This window comes from Podarcis gaigeae, assembly GCF_964106915.1.
Source record: "Podarcis gaigeae genome assembly, chromosome: 2".
Taxonomy (NCBI): Eukaryota; Metazoa; Chordata; class Lepidosauria; order Squamata; family Lacertidae; genus Podarcis; species Podarcis gaigeae.
In genome coordinates this window covers 123205798-123221946 of record NC_139679.1, presented here as the reverse complement: position 1 = coordinate 123221946, position 16149 = coordinate 123205798, and the positions used below count along the sequence as shown (strand labels likewise).

General features: G+C 45.4%; 2 protein-coding genes across 2 annotated transcripts in view; both read right to left on the bottom strand.

Annotated features, from left to right (window-relative positions):
- Positions 1 to 16149, bottom strand: part of LOC310837374 (uncharacterized protein) — a 48932-nt gene that overhangs the window by 28713 nt on the left and 4070 nt on the right. The gene's annotated exons all lie outside the window — the stretch shown is intronic.
- LOC310837927 (uncharacterized protein) lies at positions 6425 to 10113 on the bottom strand. The gene is made up of 4 exons (XM_083725172.1): positions 10026 to 10113; positions 8844 to 9017; positions 7913 to 8086; positions 6425 to 7035 (listed from the first exon to the last, which is right to left on the bottom strand). The coding sequence occupies exons 2-4, from the start codon at positions 8941 to 8943 to the stop codon at positions 6428 to 6430; spliced, it is 882 nt and encodes a 293-aa protein (XP_083581298.1). The 5' UTR covers positions 8944 to 9017; positions 10026 to 10113; the 3' UTR covers positions 6425 to 6427.

The window sequence follows — 16149 nt, the reverse complement described above, 5'->3', positions numbered from 1 at the left end:
ATGGCAATGCCCATCAACTTTTTTTGCCTCTTCTTGAACAGTGGATGATTTCCTGCGGCCCTTCCCCTGCTGCTGTAAGTGTCAGGGTGCTGCCAGTGGGTCCTGGCTGGTTGCCTAGGAAAGTATAAAGACAAGGAAAAGTTTCTTACAGTCCTTCAACCCCCCCCCCCCACCCCAAGCTTACAGAGAGAGGCCATAGAACCCAGCCTCTTGGATAATGGCGTTGTCCCGAGTGAATCGCCACCGCCTGTCTCTCCCACTTCCTCACTTGTTGTCGTCATCTCCTCTGCAGGTGCCGCTAAGTGCCCTCTGTCTTTGAGCTCTTTGCTCTTCTACTTTTAAGGCTCGCCGGGTTCTGGGAGATGGTGGGTCTGAAATGCTTTCTAGTGGCAACTGTTCAACCAGCTGCTGCTCTGGCTCTCCCATGATTTCCCAACTTTCCCCCTCATCTGCCTCTGAGCTGTGACCTCCCTCAAACCTGTGCTATGCTGCCTTCCTCCCTCTGTCCCCTTCCCCTCAGTGTTACAGTCACAGCTTCTCTTAACATCCCTTCACTCTAAAAACAGTTGTTATACTTCAATTTCTGTTAGAGAGGTGTTTCAGTTGAATAATACAACATAGCTTCCTGCCCCGGTCAGTGCCCTGGTTCAGGAGCGAGGGGCACTTTTCCTCCGTCCCCCTTCTCTCTAAGCAATTACCTGAGGTAATTCCAAAATGGCGTAACAGACCCAGGGGATCCCCCCCCCCCGCGTGACTGGCTTGGGGGGGTCTTTTCTCCCTGTCACGGTCGGGTTCACTGGCGATTGAAGTCCCGGCTGGGGACGTTGGGACCAGGGGCAAGATGGTGGGGTGGGAACAGGAACGGGAGTCCAGAAGCCAGGAGTCGGGAAGCCAAGAGTCCGAGGGTCAGAGAGCTGGGAGTCAAGAAGCCAAGGGTCAAGAAGCAAGGAGTCATGAAGGCAGGGGTCCAAGGATCAAGGAACCAAATGCAGCAAGGCAGGGAACGTGTTGCTGTGGCAAAGAGCTGAAGGGAAAATGCTGACCTTATACAGTGGTTGTTGTTTAGTCGTTTAGTCGTGTCCAACTCTTCGTGACCCCATGGACCAGAGCATGCCAGGAACTCCTGTCTTCCACTGCCTCCCGCAGTTTAGTCAGACTCATGTTTGTAGCTTCGAGGACACCATCCAACCATCTCGTCCTCTGTCGTCCCCTTCTCCTTGTGCCCTCCATCTTTCCCACCATCAGGGTCTTTTCCAGGGAGTCTTCTCTTCTCATGAGGTGGCCAAAGTACTGGAGTCTCAGCTGCAGGATCTGTCCTTCCAGTGAGCACTCAGGGCTGATTTCCTTCTTGCAGTCCATGGGACTCTCAAGAGTCTCCTCCAGCACCATAATTCAAAAGCATCAATTCTTCGACGATCAGCCTTCTTTATGGTCCAGCTCCCATTACCATACATCTGGTGGGAAAACCATGGCTTTAACTATACGGACCTTTGTTGGCAACGTGATGTCTCTGCTGGAGGTGGGGGGGGGGACAGAGGGAGGGATTGTTCCCAAGCTTCTCTAGGCAGCCGGGCTCTCTCTATTCCCTTCATCCTCCCTCTCCTCCCCAAATAGCCCCGCCAGTTGCGTTTTTCGTGTCAAGGCAGGGGGAGGGATCCGGATCCCGCAGAGAAGGGCACTGGATTTGAGTCTTTGGTGCAAAACCAGCCTGGCTGGAGGATAGGGGCCCTCGCGGGCATCACTTTCACAGCAATCTATATATATATATAGCCGTGAAAGTGATGCCCACATATATATATATACACACACAGTATATATTGTTGTTGTTGTTTAGTTGTGTCCGACTCTTCATGACCGCCTGGACCAGAGCACACCAGGCACTCCTGTCTTCCACTGTCTCCGCAGTTTGGTCAAACTCATGCTGGTAACCTTGAAAACACTATCCAACCATCTCGTCCTCTGTCGCCCCCTTCTCCTTGTACCCTCCATCTTTCCCAACATCAGGGTCTTCTCCAGGGAGGCTTCTCTTCTCAGGAGGAGGCCAAGGTACTGGAGCCTCAACTTCACAATCTGTCCTTCCAGTGAGCACTCAGGGTTGATTTCCTTCAGTATGGAGAGGTTTGATCTTCTTGCAGTCCATGGGACTCTCAAGAGTCTCCTCCAGCACCATAATTCAAAAGCATCAATTCTTCGGCGATCAGTATTCTTAATGGTCCAGATCTCACTTCCATACATCACTACTGGGAAAACCATAGCCTTAACTATACGAACCTTTGTTGGCAAGGTGATGTCTCTACTTCTCAAGATGCTGTCTAGGTTTATCATTGCTTTCCTCCCAAGAAGCAGGCGTCTCTTAATTTCGTGGCTGCTGTCACCATCTGCAGTGATCATGGACCCCAAGAAAGTAAAATCTCTCACTGCCTCCATTTCTTCCCCTTCTATTTGCCAGGAGGTGATGGGACCAGTGGCCATGATCTTCATTTTTTTGATGTTGAGCTTCAGACCGTATTTTGCGCTCTCCTCTTTCACCCTCATTAAAAGGTCTTTATTTCCTCCTCACTTTCTGCCATCAAGGTTGGGTCATCTGCATATCTGAGGTTGTTGATATTTCTTCCGGCGATCTTAATTCCGGCTTGGGATTCATCGAGCCCAGCCTTTCGCATGATGAATTCTACATATAAGTTAAATAAGCAGGGAGACAATATACAGCCTTGCCATACTCCTTTCACAATGTTGAACCAATCAGTTGTTCCATATCCAGTTCTAACTGTAGCTTCTTGTCCCACATAGAGATTTCTCAGGAGACAGATGAGGTGATCAGGCACTCCCATTTCATTAAGAAATCCTGAGGATTCATGTGGATCCATGCTTTGTAACCACGTTTTTGCACCATTGCAGCCCCAGGCAACAGTGTGTGCGTGATTTTTTTTGTGGAGGCTGTAGCCATGGACATGCTATGTAATCTGATGATGAATCTGGGGTGACCCAATGCAAAGATCCTGAGGATCCATGTGGATCCGTGCTTTGTAACCACGTTTTTGCACCATTGCAGCACTGTTTTTGCATCAGATCATTGCTATGTGATCTGATGGTGAATTTGGGGTGACCCAATGCAAAGATCCTGAGGATCCATGTGGATCCGTGCTTTGTAACCACGTTTTAAGTGGGGAGGGAAGGAAAAACATAGAAGGGACAAGGAGCACGAGAGGGGAATGCGGAGAAGCAGCTGGCTAAGAATGCAGGAGAGGGGTTTAAAGGGGGGGAGGCAAAAGTCCCCCCCCCAAGCCAGCCCCCCCTCTCTCCTGCATGTTTTCTGCTGCCTGCGAGTCCCTAGACGCAGCAACAGCAGCACCGGAGCACAGAGACGAATTAGAGGGAAGGATGCTCTGCTTGCCTGGAGGGGAGGGGATTTGCCTGCTCTTTGTTCCGTTTGAGCAAACACAGTAACGAAACAGAAGTGGGTGGGTAGTAAGACCCTGAGGCAGAATGCAGGAAAGGAGCAGCCACCTCTCCTCCATGATGGTGCGATATGATTTTTGCCTGATTTTTGCCCTGTATTTGGGACAAGTCAGCTCCAGGGACCACACATTCACTCAGTAACACGCACAGACATTTCCCCTTACTTTTTTGGAGAAAAAATCTGCGTGTTATAGAGGGGGAAATACGGTAAATACTTGTTTTGAATTATCTTTTATTTTTTCGGTTGGTTTGGCTAGCTCTGCATATTAGACCAATCCTTGTAACCATTCTAACCTGGAAGGAACTTTATCACTCTTCCAATTTGTCGCTATTAGGACTCTAGCGGCAACAGTGGTGTATAAAAAGACCTCTCTTACATTTCTAGGAATATCGGCGCCTGTGATAAAAAGGCTTCTAGTTTTTTTGTGAAACAAACATTTAACATTTTTAAAAGTTCTATATAGATGTCATCCCAGAAAACCTTGATTATTATTTTTTTACATAGCCACCACATATGGAACATTGTGCCTGTTCCTTCTCCACATCTCCAAAAATTACTAAAAACATTTTTATACATTTTTGAAAGTTTCCATGGGGTCAAATACTAATAATATTGCATTTTTTTGGAAATGTTACCTCAAGGTTTAGCATTCTGTGAATTTCAGATTTACTTTCCATAAATTTTCCCACTTTCATATCTGTGTTATATCCAAACTCCTGGGCCCATTGAATCACGACAGCTTTAATCTCCTCCTCCTTCCCAGTCAAGAAGAAGAAGAGTTTGGACTTGATATCCCACCTTTCACTCCCCTTAAGGAATCTCAAAGCAGCTAACAATCTCCTTTCCCTTCCTCCCCCACAACAAACACTCTGTGAAGTGAGTGGGGCTGAGAGACTTCAGAGAAGTGTGACTGGCCCAAGGTCACCCAGCAGCTGCATATGGATGAGCAGAGACGCGAAGCCGGTTCACCAGATTACAAGTCCACCGCTTTTATTAATAGTTGTTTTCACACACAAAATCAGTGTGATACCTTGGTTTACGAACTTAATCTGTTCAGGAAGTTCATTCTAAGCCATAGCGTTCTTAAACCAAGGCGTGCTTTCCAATAAAAAGTAATGGAAAATGGATTAATCCATTCCAGACAATGAAAAACAACCACTAAAACAGCAATTTAAAATGATTTTTACTATCTAACATGACCACTGATGCATAAAAGGAAGGCAATAATCAATGTACTGTACAATAAAATAAACAAGACAGTATTGTAGATGATAAAACCCAAAATTAATATTTTTTTCTTACGTGCACTGATGATAGTAATTGTTTGTATGGGGGGCTTTTATACATTTCTGCAGTCACACAATCAACCAGTAGCTGAACTAGGTTCCACAGTCACAAAAACGAAGTAACAAGCCACAGTCAAAAGTCAGTACCATAAAACAAAGTACAATTCACAGTAAAAAATAATAATGAAAAAGCCACACACAAAAACCACAGTCAAAAGCTCCAAATATCACTTCTGTGTTGTGTGGGTGCTCCGGACTCAACGGCCGACAGACTCAACAGGAAGCCTCTGATTAGCATCGGGGGACTCAATTTACAAACAGAACACATTCAACAGGAAGCAGAACATGTTCTGTTTCCAAGGCAAAGTTCATAAACCCAAACACCTACTTACAGGTTTGTAGCATTCTTATTCCAACTTGTTGTTCATAAACTAATTTGTCCATAAACGAAGCTGCTCTTAAACCAAGGTACGACTGTAGTTGGCACTGGGAATCTGATTAACCCACATATTGTGAAAAACGTCCATGGTCCTGATTTAGTCCACAAGTGACAGCACTGAACCTCTTGGTGGGTTGTCATGCTAGTCCGCCTTTGAGGTTCATTTGTTCCAAAGAAGTAAACAAAATAAAGTGAATGTGTTTCCACACTGCCCCATCCCAAAAGGGTGAACTCTAGCATTCTATGTAAAAGAAAGAACATTGAGTGAATGTTCACTATGTTTCTCACGTTGACGAAAGCTCTTTCCACACTCCAAGCATTCAAAGTTTCACCCCTGGGTGAGTATGTTTATGTAAAGTAAGGTGTGTCCTCCGACGGAAACTCTTTCCACACTCCATACATTTAAATGGTTTCTCCCCTGTGTGGGTTCGATGATGAATATTAAGGGAGGAACTTTCGCTGAACCTCTTTCCACACTCCATACATTTAAAGGGTTTCTCTCCTGTGTGAGTTCGTTGATGCGAATTAAGCTGATTCTTCCAACTGAAGCTCTTTCCACACTCCATACATTTAAAAGGTTTCTCCCCTGTGTGAGTATGTTTATGTAAAGTAAGCTGTGCACTCTGATGGAAACTCTTTCCACACTCCATACATTTAAATAGTTTCTCTCCTGTGTGAGTTCTCTGATGTTTACGAAGTTTATCGCGTCGACTGTAGCTCTTCCCACACTCCAGGCATTTAAACTGTTTCATGCCTGTGTGAGTTTGCTGGTGTGTTCTAAGGGCTCCACTTTGACTGAAGCTCTTTCCACACTCCATACATTTAAATAGTTTCTCCCCTGTGTGAGTTCTCTGATGTTCACGAAGTTTATCACATCGACTGAAGCTCTTTCCACACTCCAAGCATTTAAAGTCTTTCACCCCTGTGTGAATACGTTTATGTGTGTTAAGGTGTGCACTCTGACGGAAACTCTTTCCACACTCCATACATTTAAATGGTTTAACCCCTGTGTGAGTTAGCTGATGTGAAGTAAGTGAGCTGCTATGACGGAACCTCTTTCCACACTCCATACATGTAAGTGGTTTCTCTCCTGTGTGTGTTCGTTGATGTTCTGCATGTGTTCGACTATCAGTGGAAGTCTTTCCACATTCCAGACATTTAAATAGTTTCTCCCCCGTGTGAGTTCGCCGATGTGAAGTGAGGTGTGTCTTTCGTCCGAACCACTTTCCACACTCTAGACATTCAAATGGTTTCTCCCCTGTGTGTTCTCTGATGTACACGAAGTGAACTAATATGACGGAAGCTCTTTCCACACTCCATACATGTGAATGGCTTTTCCCCTGTGTGAATTAGTTGATGTTTTCTAAGTGTTCCCCTGTCACGGAAGCTCTTTTTACACTCCATACATTTAAATGGTTTCACCCCTGTGTGGGTGTAACGATGTAAAGTAAGGTGGGAACTCTGACCAAAGCTCTTTCCACACTCCATACATTTAAATGGTTTCTCCCCTGTGTGACTTCGATGATGCGTATGAAGGGTCCAACTTTCGCTGAAGCTCTTTCTACACTCCATACATTTAAATGGTTTCTCTCCTGTGTGAGTCCGTTGATGTCTTGTAAGTTTTCCACTCGCACTGAAGCACTTCCCACACTCCACACATTCATATTGTTTTTCCCCTGTATGAATTCGCTGATGTTGTTTAAGAGTGGCATTACTACTATAACGCTTTCCACACTCATTACACTGAAACAGTTTTTCCCCTGTGTGAGTTTGTTGATGGTTTGTAAGGTTTCCACCATCAATAAAGCTCATTCCACGTTCTGCAGAGTTCTGTCGATTGTCTGCACCACCTGATTTGGAGGAAAACGGAGAAATGATTTTAGGGTTTCAAGGAACATCTTTGTATGAAGGGAGATATATAAATTACATACATAATTATAATTGTCTAGAAAAAAATAAAAGTGTTTCAAATAAATAAATAAATAATCTATAATTACTGAAAGCATTTCTACAACACCCTTTCCCCATATTTCTGTATCAGTCTAGGTAATAATCATCATTTAATCCTGTAGTGGGGGGAAACATGTAAAATCAAAACGCTGTGAGAGGGAAAAGGTTTCTGGCTACTCTATGAAAGCAGATTCCAGAAACAAAGAGGAGCATGGGAAAAGACCTCTCTGCCTCCTTCTTCCTGCCTTTTCTCTCCTCTCCATCTTTTCCCCTTGCCAATGTGTTTCCCCCCTCCTGTCTCTTTCCACTCCTGCGCCCATATCTGTTGGGATATGAGTACTACGCAGCTGGGAACAAGCAGCTGGATGTTTACATCACATGATGGGTCTGACTGTGGGACAGGATGTTCCAGGGGCTTCTCAGGAATTTCTTCTTTGTGTAACATGACACCTTCCTGTTGCTTGTGTGAAGGAAGTCTGATGCAGTTGCTCGGAGGAGACTGAGCGAGCAGACATGTTTTTGTACAGTTGTACAGTCAGAAATAAAGTAGAGACGAAATAGACTTTTCTGACTATCTTCTTTCTCCTGGTGGTATGCAAGGGGGAAGGGGGTGTGCACCTTTCACGCAGGGAGGTGTCGCCTATCAAGATCTTCCTGGTCTGCCGGGATGCCAACCCGGGTAGGTCACCGGCAAACAGGCCCCTGGAGCCTGGGAGAGGGGCCAGCCTCTCCTGAGGGGGCTAGTTTTCCAACAATATCTTACTCCCTGCAACTCACCAGATCTCTCTGTGGGCCCTAGGAGGGAATGCTCAACAGGTTTGGAGAGGGATGCGGGAGGCAGCCTGACCAAGTCAACCGTCCATCTTCCTCCTTCCATCCTCGCTAGCTTTGCAGGATCAGACTCTTTCATCCTTCCTGAAGAGCTCCCAAGCGAAAACAAGCTGCAGGTTCCTGAGGGATGAAGAAACAAAGGGAGCCTCACATTTAGCTGTTGAAGGATAAGTCTTTCACTGTTTCCATGGTGAAAGAGGGTGCCTTCCTCTTGAAACCCACCATGCAAGAAAAATAGGTCCTGCTCCAATGTGGAATAAATGCATAAAAATGAATCCTTAGCTGAATCAAAGGATTCTCCTTAAACTCATTTCCGTGTTAGAGGGTGCAATTAAGACTCAGAAACAGGGTGTTGTCTGTGAAAGAATGTGTTCAAGGCCCATGCTGAATGTGAGAGTGACAGATTTATAGTTTAGAGGTGACTCGAGATAACAAGGAGAAATAGCATGTGATAGTTTAAGAACTAGTACGCATGGATACGCACCCCTAAAGGAGAAACGGCTAATTTGAATGGACATTGGATGCATGTTATTGGTGGGGGTACATATGTGTAGGTAGATTGGGTAGCCTGTAAACTGCAAATTCTTAACTAACAGGAATTGTAGGAGGGATATTAGAACGCTTTTAGGTTATAAATTATGTGTGATGTAAGCTGGAATGAGCACTCCTTTACAGCATGAGCTGAGGGGTCGCCCGTGCAGTCCTGTTACGACAATAAATCTAGTGATGCCCGATCGTGGTGTAGACTCCTTTTTTACACAGAGTAAATTTGCGCCCTCTGGGCAAAGATCCCTGGGACATATTTGTCCAACACCTTGCCAATGTGTTTTCCCCCTACTGTCTGAATCCATCCCTGCCCTTTCCCCCTGCAACTCACCAGATCTCTCTGAGGGTCCTGGGAGGGAATGCTCAACAGGTTTGGGGAGGGATGCAGGAGGCAGCCTGACCAAGTCAACCGTCCATCTTCCCCCTTCCATCCTCGCTAGCTTTGCAGGATCAGACTCTTTCAAACTTCCTAGGGAGCTCAGAAGCCAAAACAAGCTGCAGGTTCCTGAGAGGGAAGAAGAAACAAAAGGAGCTTCACAGACCCTGCAAGCATTTTCCTGCCCCAGACATTTAGCTGTTGAAGTGTAAGTCTTTCACTATTTCTGTGGTGAAAGAGGGGTGCCTTCCTCTTCAAACCCACCATGCAAGAAAACCCAGCCACCTAGAATGGCTGGGGGAACCCGGCCAGATGGGTGGGATATATATAATAACATCATCATCATCATCATTATCATCATGACTAGAGTCATGCCTTTTGCGTCTCCTTTTATCTCTGTTAGATGGGAGCTTTGGCATTGCAGCCTCCCTGGCCACATGTTCCCAGTTATTTCAATAACCCCAACCCCCCAATAATAGCAATTATAATTATTTCCCCGCCCATCTGGCAGGGCTTCCCCAGCCACTCTGCTGGGTGCCAGTTCTTCCCCCAACTCTCTTCCTCCAGCCCGGCTTCCCTTCAGCTGTAGCCCCCCCCCCCCAGACCATGTGCCCTAGAAGAGACTATGGCCAGGACACAAAGAAAGACGAAAAATAATGCAGGCATTTTTATAAAATTCCACAGAGGGGCATTAGGCTGCAATAGATTGTAATGGGTTGCTTTGAAGTCAATTCAGCACCAAAGAAGAAGAAGAAGAATCCCGAGAGCATCTCACCGTCCTGCGCATCTTTTGCCAGAACAAAGGCAGCAACCCTAAGTAATTCTGACCCACGTCGGCCGAAGGGCAGGCTCGGTGTAAGGCAGCGCCCCACGTTTGGATCCCCCAGAAGATCCGGCTTCCCCATTGGGAGCAGGAAGGGGGCAGGAATCCAGCTTCCAGGGAAGAAAGGCTGGCGGGGGGGGGGGGGGAATAGGACGCCCCTCGCCTGTGCCGGGATGTGACTTCAAGGAGATTCCTGAGCAGGAGCAAGAAGGCTGGGCGTCCCTCCCAGAGATCCTTCCCTTCCCCCCTCAGCCCCCCAACTCCCTCGTCTTCGGGTCCCCCACCCACGAAATCTCCCCCCTGGCACGACTCACCCCTCGCCCTGCGCGCTGCATCTCTTCCTCTGCATCAGGAGGGACCACCCAAGACGAGAGGGGAGGGGAGGGGAGGTGGGGGGGAAGGGGGAGGGTCTGTTCCCAGGCCTCTCTAGGCAGCCGGGCTCTCTCTATTCCCTTCCCCCTCCCTCTCCTCCCCAAATAGCCCCGCCAGTTGCGTTTTTCGGGTCAAGGCAGGGGGAGGGATCCGGATCCCGCAGAGAAGGGCGCTGGATTTGAGTCTTCGGTGCAAAACCAGCCTGGTTTGGGGGCAAGTAAAATTCTATACAGTTTCTTCTTCTTTGGCGATCACTCGTAGCCGAGTAAGATTGTCTTCCATAGACACTGTTTTAACAATGAGTCCATAGGTGACAGAGAGGAAGGCAAAGAACAAAAGACACGGGGGGAAGCCCCCTTAGCGCCCCATAAATTTGAGTGAAGGAAAGGCTCAAAACTGTAGAAGAAAGGTGGAGTAAGAGCTTGGGGATGCTGACACAAAATCAGCTGCAATTTAAAGCAACAGTAGGGAATGTAAGAGAATGGGCTGCGGGGGGGGGGGGGGCAGAGAGAGAGAGTGAAGCCCTGTGGTGACAATCTGGGTGCTGATGCCATGCCAAAGAGCAAAGCAGCAGCAGCAGGTCCTGGGATCAGAGCCATCGGAGCTGGGATCGATCCAGGAGCGCTGCTTCCCCATCATGGACTGGGCATGGTGAAGAAGGCCAAAGCCGGAGGAGGCCACGCCCTCCCCCCAAAAAATAACACCTTAGGCGAAAGAATCCGAGCAGGGCTGGCGTGCCCCAAAGAGGGAAAGGGCATAAAGGGGAGGGATGAGCATGAGCATCAGGATGCCAAGCGCAGCGCACTGCTGGCACGTTTCCCCGGGGACATTTAATGAAATCCGGGGACATTTTGGGGACAGATTTGCAAATCCCAGGACTGTCCCCGGAAAATGGGGACGTCTGGTAACCCTGATTTGGGTGCTGATCTCCCATATCCTCGTCTGACACTCTCACCACTACACCATCCTGCCTTCCTGAAGTCCTTCTGCATTGGGGTAGCTATAAAAATTTAAGTAGGTAAATAATTACGGAGAAAGCAAAATGTCACAGAGATGGATCTGAATCTTCCCCCTCAAAGCATAAATGTGTTTTATTCTGGATTGCTTTATTTCATGTTTTAATGTGTTGCAAGCAGATTTGAGTTTTTTTACTTTAAGATATAAAGTGGTGTAGAATTATTATTTTTTCAAAAAAATGCTTTATTGGACTTAAACAAAGAAAAAAACATACATTCATGTCCATTGTTTACAAAGAAAATAAAATTAAGAGAAACCTATATTTTCTGACAAAGAAAATATTGTTAATATACATCTGACTTCCCGTCGTCTCCATACTTCATTTAACCAGTGTGGTGTAGTGGTTAAGAGCGGTAGTCTCGTAATCTGGGGAACCGGGTTCGCGTCTCCGCTCCTCCACATGCAGCTGCTGGGCGACCTTGGGCCAGTCATGCTTCTTTGAAGTCTCTCAGGCCCACTCACCTCACAGAGTGTTTGTTGTGGGGGAGGAAGGTAAAGGAGAATGTTAGCCGCTTTGAGACTCCTTCGGGTAGTGACAAAGCGGGATATCAAATCCAAACTCTTCTTCTTCACCATTACTGACTTACAGTATTGCAAAAACATATCCACTTGTTGTATAATAAAATATTATTTCTCCTTTTTCTTACTTAAAACAGCTACAAATGTTATTCAAAAGCTGTAACCGATTTCAAGCTGCAACAACTTTTCTTAAGATATCTTCTTAAAACTTCCCATTTTGAAATACCGTATCTTTCGCTCGATAACACGCACCTGACCATAGACGCACATAGTTTTTAGAGGAGGGAAACAAGAAAAAAATTCTGAATGAAACAGTGGATGTATCATTTTTGTGCTTCATGCTGTGGCCACAGACATGTGATTTGACGGTGAGTTTGGGGTAGCCCAATGCAAAAATCCTGAGGATTCATGTGGATCCCTGCTTTGTAACCACGTTTTTGTACCATTGCAGCCCCAGGCAACAGTGGGTGCCTGATTTTCTTGGTGCAGGCTGTAGCCATGGACATGCTATGTGATCTGTTGGTGAATCTGGGGTGGCCCAATGCAAAGATCCTGAGGATCCATGTGGCTCCGTGCTTTGTAACCACGTTTTAAGTGGGGAGGGAAGGAAAAACATAGAAGGGACAAGGAGCACGAGAGGGGAGTGCGGAGAAGCAGCTGGCTAAGAATGCAGGAGAGGGGTTTAAAGGGGGGGGAGGCAAAAGTCCCCCCCAAGCCAGCCCCCCCCTCTCTCCTGCATGTTTTCTGCTGCCTGCGAGTCCCTAGACGCAGCAACAGCAGCACCGGAGCACGGAGACGAATTAGAGGGAAGGATGCTCTGCTTGCCTGGAGGGGAGGGGATTTGCCTGCTCTTTGTTCCGTTTTAGCAAACACAGTAACGAAACAGAAGTGGGTGGGCAGTAAGACCCTGAGGCAGAATGCAGGAAAGGAGCAGCCTCCTCTCCTCCATGATGGTGCGATATGATTTTTGCCTGATTTTTGCCCTGTATTTGGGACAAGTCAGCTCCAGGGACCACACATTCACTCAGTAACACGCACAGACATTTCCCCTTACTTTTGTGGAGAAAAAATCTGCATGTTATAGAGGGGGAAATACGGTAAATACTTGTTTTGAATTATCTTTTATTTTTTCGGTTGGTTTGGCTAGCTCTGCATATTAGACCAATTCTTGTAACCATTCTAACCTGGAAGGAACTTTATCACTCTTCCAATTTGTCGCTATTAGGACTCTAGCGGCAACAGTGGTGTATAAAAAGACCTCTCTTACATTTCTAGGAATATCGGCGCCTGTGATAAAAAGACTTCTGGTTTTTTTGTGAAACAAACATTTTACATTTTTTAAAGTTCTGTATAGATGTCATCCCAGAAAACCTTGATTTTTTTTTTTTACATAGCCACCACATATGGAACATTGTGCCTGTTCCTTCTCCACATCTCCAAAAATTACTAAAAACATTTTTATACATTTTTGAAAGTTTCCATGGGGTCAAATACCAATGGTATTACATTTTTTTTGGAAATGTTACCTCAAGGTTTAGCATTCTGTGAATTTCAGATTTACTTTCCATAAATTTTCCCACTTTCATATCTGTGTTATATCCAAACTCCTGGGCCCATTGAATCACAACAGCTTTAATCTCCTCCTCCTTCCCAATCAAGAAGAAGAAGAGTTTGGACTTGATATCCCGCCTTTCACTCCCCTTAAGGAATCTCAAAGCAGCTAACAATCTCCTTTCCCTTCCTCCCCCACAACAAACACTCTGTGAAGTGAGTGGGGCTGAGAGACTTCAGAGAAGTGTGACTAGCCCAAGGTCACCCAGCAGCTGCATATGGATGAGCAGAGACGCGAAGCCGGTTCACCAGATTACAAGTCCACCACATTTATTAATAGTTGTTTTCACACACAAAATCAGTGTGATACCTTGGTTTACGAACTTAATCTGTTCAGGAAGTTCATTCTAAGCCATAGCGTTCTTAAACCAAGGCGTGCTTTCCAATAAAAAGTAATGGAAAATGGATTAATCCATTCCAGACAATGAAAAACAACCACTAAAACAGCAATTTAAAATGATTTTTACTATCTAACATGAACACTGATGCATAAAAGGAAGGCAATAATCAATGTACTGTACAATAAAATAAACAAGACAGTATTGTAGATGATAAAACCCAAAATTAATATTTTTTTCTTACGTGCACTGATGATAGTAATTGTTTGTATGGGGGGCTTTTATACATTTCTGCAGTCACACAATCAACCAGTAGCTGAACTGGGTTCCACACAGTCACAAAAACGAAGTCACATGCCACAGTCAAAAGTCAGTACTATAAAACAAAGAACAAGTCACAGTTAAAAAGAAAAGCCACACAAACAAAAAAATAGCAAAGACAAAAGCTCCAAGTATCACTTCTGTGTTGTGTGGGTGCTCCGGACTAAACGGCCGACAGACTCAACAGGAAGCCTCTGATTAGCATCGGGGGAGTCAATTTACAAACAGAACACGCTCAACAGGAAGCAGAACATGTTTGTAGCATTCTTACTTACTGGTTTGTAGCATTCTTATTCCAAGTTGTTCATAAACTAAGTTCTCCATATCCCGACTTTCAGAACATGTTCTGTTTCCAAGGCAAAGTTCATAAACCCAAACACCTACTTACAGGTTTGTAGCATTCTTATTCCAACTTGTTGTTCATAAACGAAGCTGCTCTTAAACCAAGGTACGACTGTAGTTGGCACTGGGAATCTGATTAACCCACATATTGTGAAAAACATCCATGGTCCCGATTCAGTCCACAAGTGACAGCACTGAACCTCTTGGTGGGTTGTCATGCTAGTCCGCCTTTGAGGTTCATTTGTTCCAAAGAAGTAAACAAAATAAAGTGAATGTGTTTCCACACTGCCCCATCCCAAAAGGGTGAACTCTAGCATTCTATGTAAAAGAAAGAACATTGAGTGAATGTTCACTATGTTTCTCACGTTGACGAAAGCTCTTTCCACACTCCAAGCATTCAAAGTTTCACCCCTGTGTGAGTATGTTTATGTAAAGTAAGGTGTGTCCTCCGACGGAAACTCTTTCCACACTCCATACATTTAAATGGTTTCTCCCCTGTGTGGGTTCGATGATGAATATTAAGGGAGCAACTTTCGCTGAACCTCTTTCCACACTCCATACATTTAAAGGGTTTCTCCCCTGTGTGAGTTCGTTGATGCGAATTAAGCTGATTCTTCCAACCAAAGCTCTTTCCACACTCCATACATTTAAAAGGTTTCTCCCGTGTGAGTATGTTTATGTAAAGTAAGCTGTGCACTCTGATGGAAACTCTTTCCACACTCCATACATTTAAATAGTTTCTCCCCTGTGTGAGTTCTCTGATGTTTACGAAGTTTATCGCGTCGACTGTAGCTCTTCCCACACTCCAGGCATTTAAACTGTTTCATGCCTGTGTGAGTTTGCTGGTGTGTTCTAAGGGCTCCACTTTGACTGAAGCTCTTTCCACATTGCATACATTCAAATGGTTTCTCCCCTGTGTGAGTTCTCTGATGTTCACTAAGTCTATGTCGTCGACTGAAGCTCTTTCCACACTCCAAGCATTTAAAGTCTTTCACCCCTGTGTGAGTATGTCTATGTATGTAAAGGTGTGCACTCTGACGGAAACTCTTTCCACACTCCATACATTTAAATGGTTTAACCCCTGTGTGAGTTCGCTGATGTGAAGTAAGTGAGCTGCTATGACGGAACCTCTTTCCACACTCCATACATGTAAGTGGTTTCTCTCCTGTGTGAGTTCGTTGATGTTCTGCATGTGTTCGACTATCAGTGGAACTCTTTCCACATTCCAGACATTTAAATAGTTTCTCCCCCGTGTGAGTTCGCCGATGTGAAGTGAGGTGTGTCTTTCGTCCGAACCACTTTCCACACTCTAGACATTCAAATGGTTTCTCCCCTGTGTGAGTTCTCTGATGTACACGAAGTGAACTAATATGACGGAAGCTATTTCCACACTCCATACATGTGAATGGCTTTTCCCCTGTGTGAATTTGTTGATGTTTTCTAAGTGTTCCCCTGTCACGGAAGCTCTTTTTACACTCCATACATTTAAATGGTTTCTCCCCTGTGTGGATGTAATGATGTAAAGAAAGGCCTGCATTTTGTCTGAAGCTCTTTCCACACTCCATACATTTAAATGGTTTCTCCCCTGTGTGACTTCGATGATGCATATGAAGGGTCCAACTTTCGCTGAAGCTCTTTCCACACTCCATACATTTAAATGGTTTCTCTCCTGTGTGAGTCCGTTGATGTCTTTTAAGTTTTCCACTCTCTCTGAAGCACTTCCCACACTCCACACATTCATATTGCTTTTCCCCTGTATGAATTCGCTGATGTAGTTTAAGAACGTCATTACGACTATAACTCTTACCGCATTCCATACATTTAAATGGTCTTTCCCCCGTGTGAGTTCGTTGATGATTTGAAAGCTTCACCCTCTGACAGAAGCTCTTTCCACACTCATTACACTGAAATGGTTTTT

What these genes read in the sequence shown, in the direction of transcription:
- LOC310837927 (XM_083725172.1), bottom strand. Translation starts at nt 8,943, where the DNA reads ATGGAAGGGGGAAGATGGACGGTTGACTTGGTCAGGCTGCCTCCTGCA. An exon ending in AGGACCCTCAGAGAGATCTG is followed by an intron (nt 8,087 to 8,843) that starts GTGAGTTGCAGG and finishes TTCATCCCTCAG; the next exon opens with GAACCTGCAGCTTGTTTTCG. An exon ending in AGGGCCCACAGAGAGATCTG is followed by an intron (nt 7,036 to 7,912) that starts GTGAGTTGCAGG and finishes CCTCCAAATCAG; the next exon opens with GTGGTGCAGACAATCGACAG.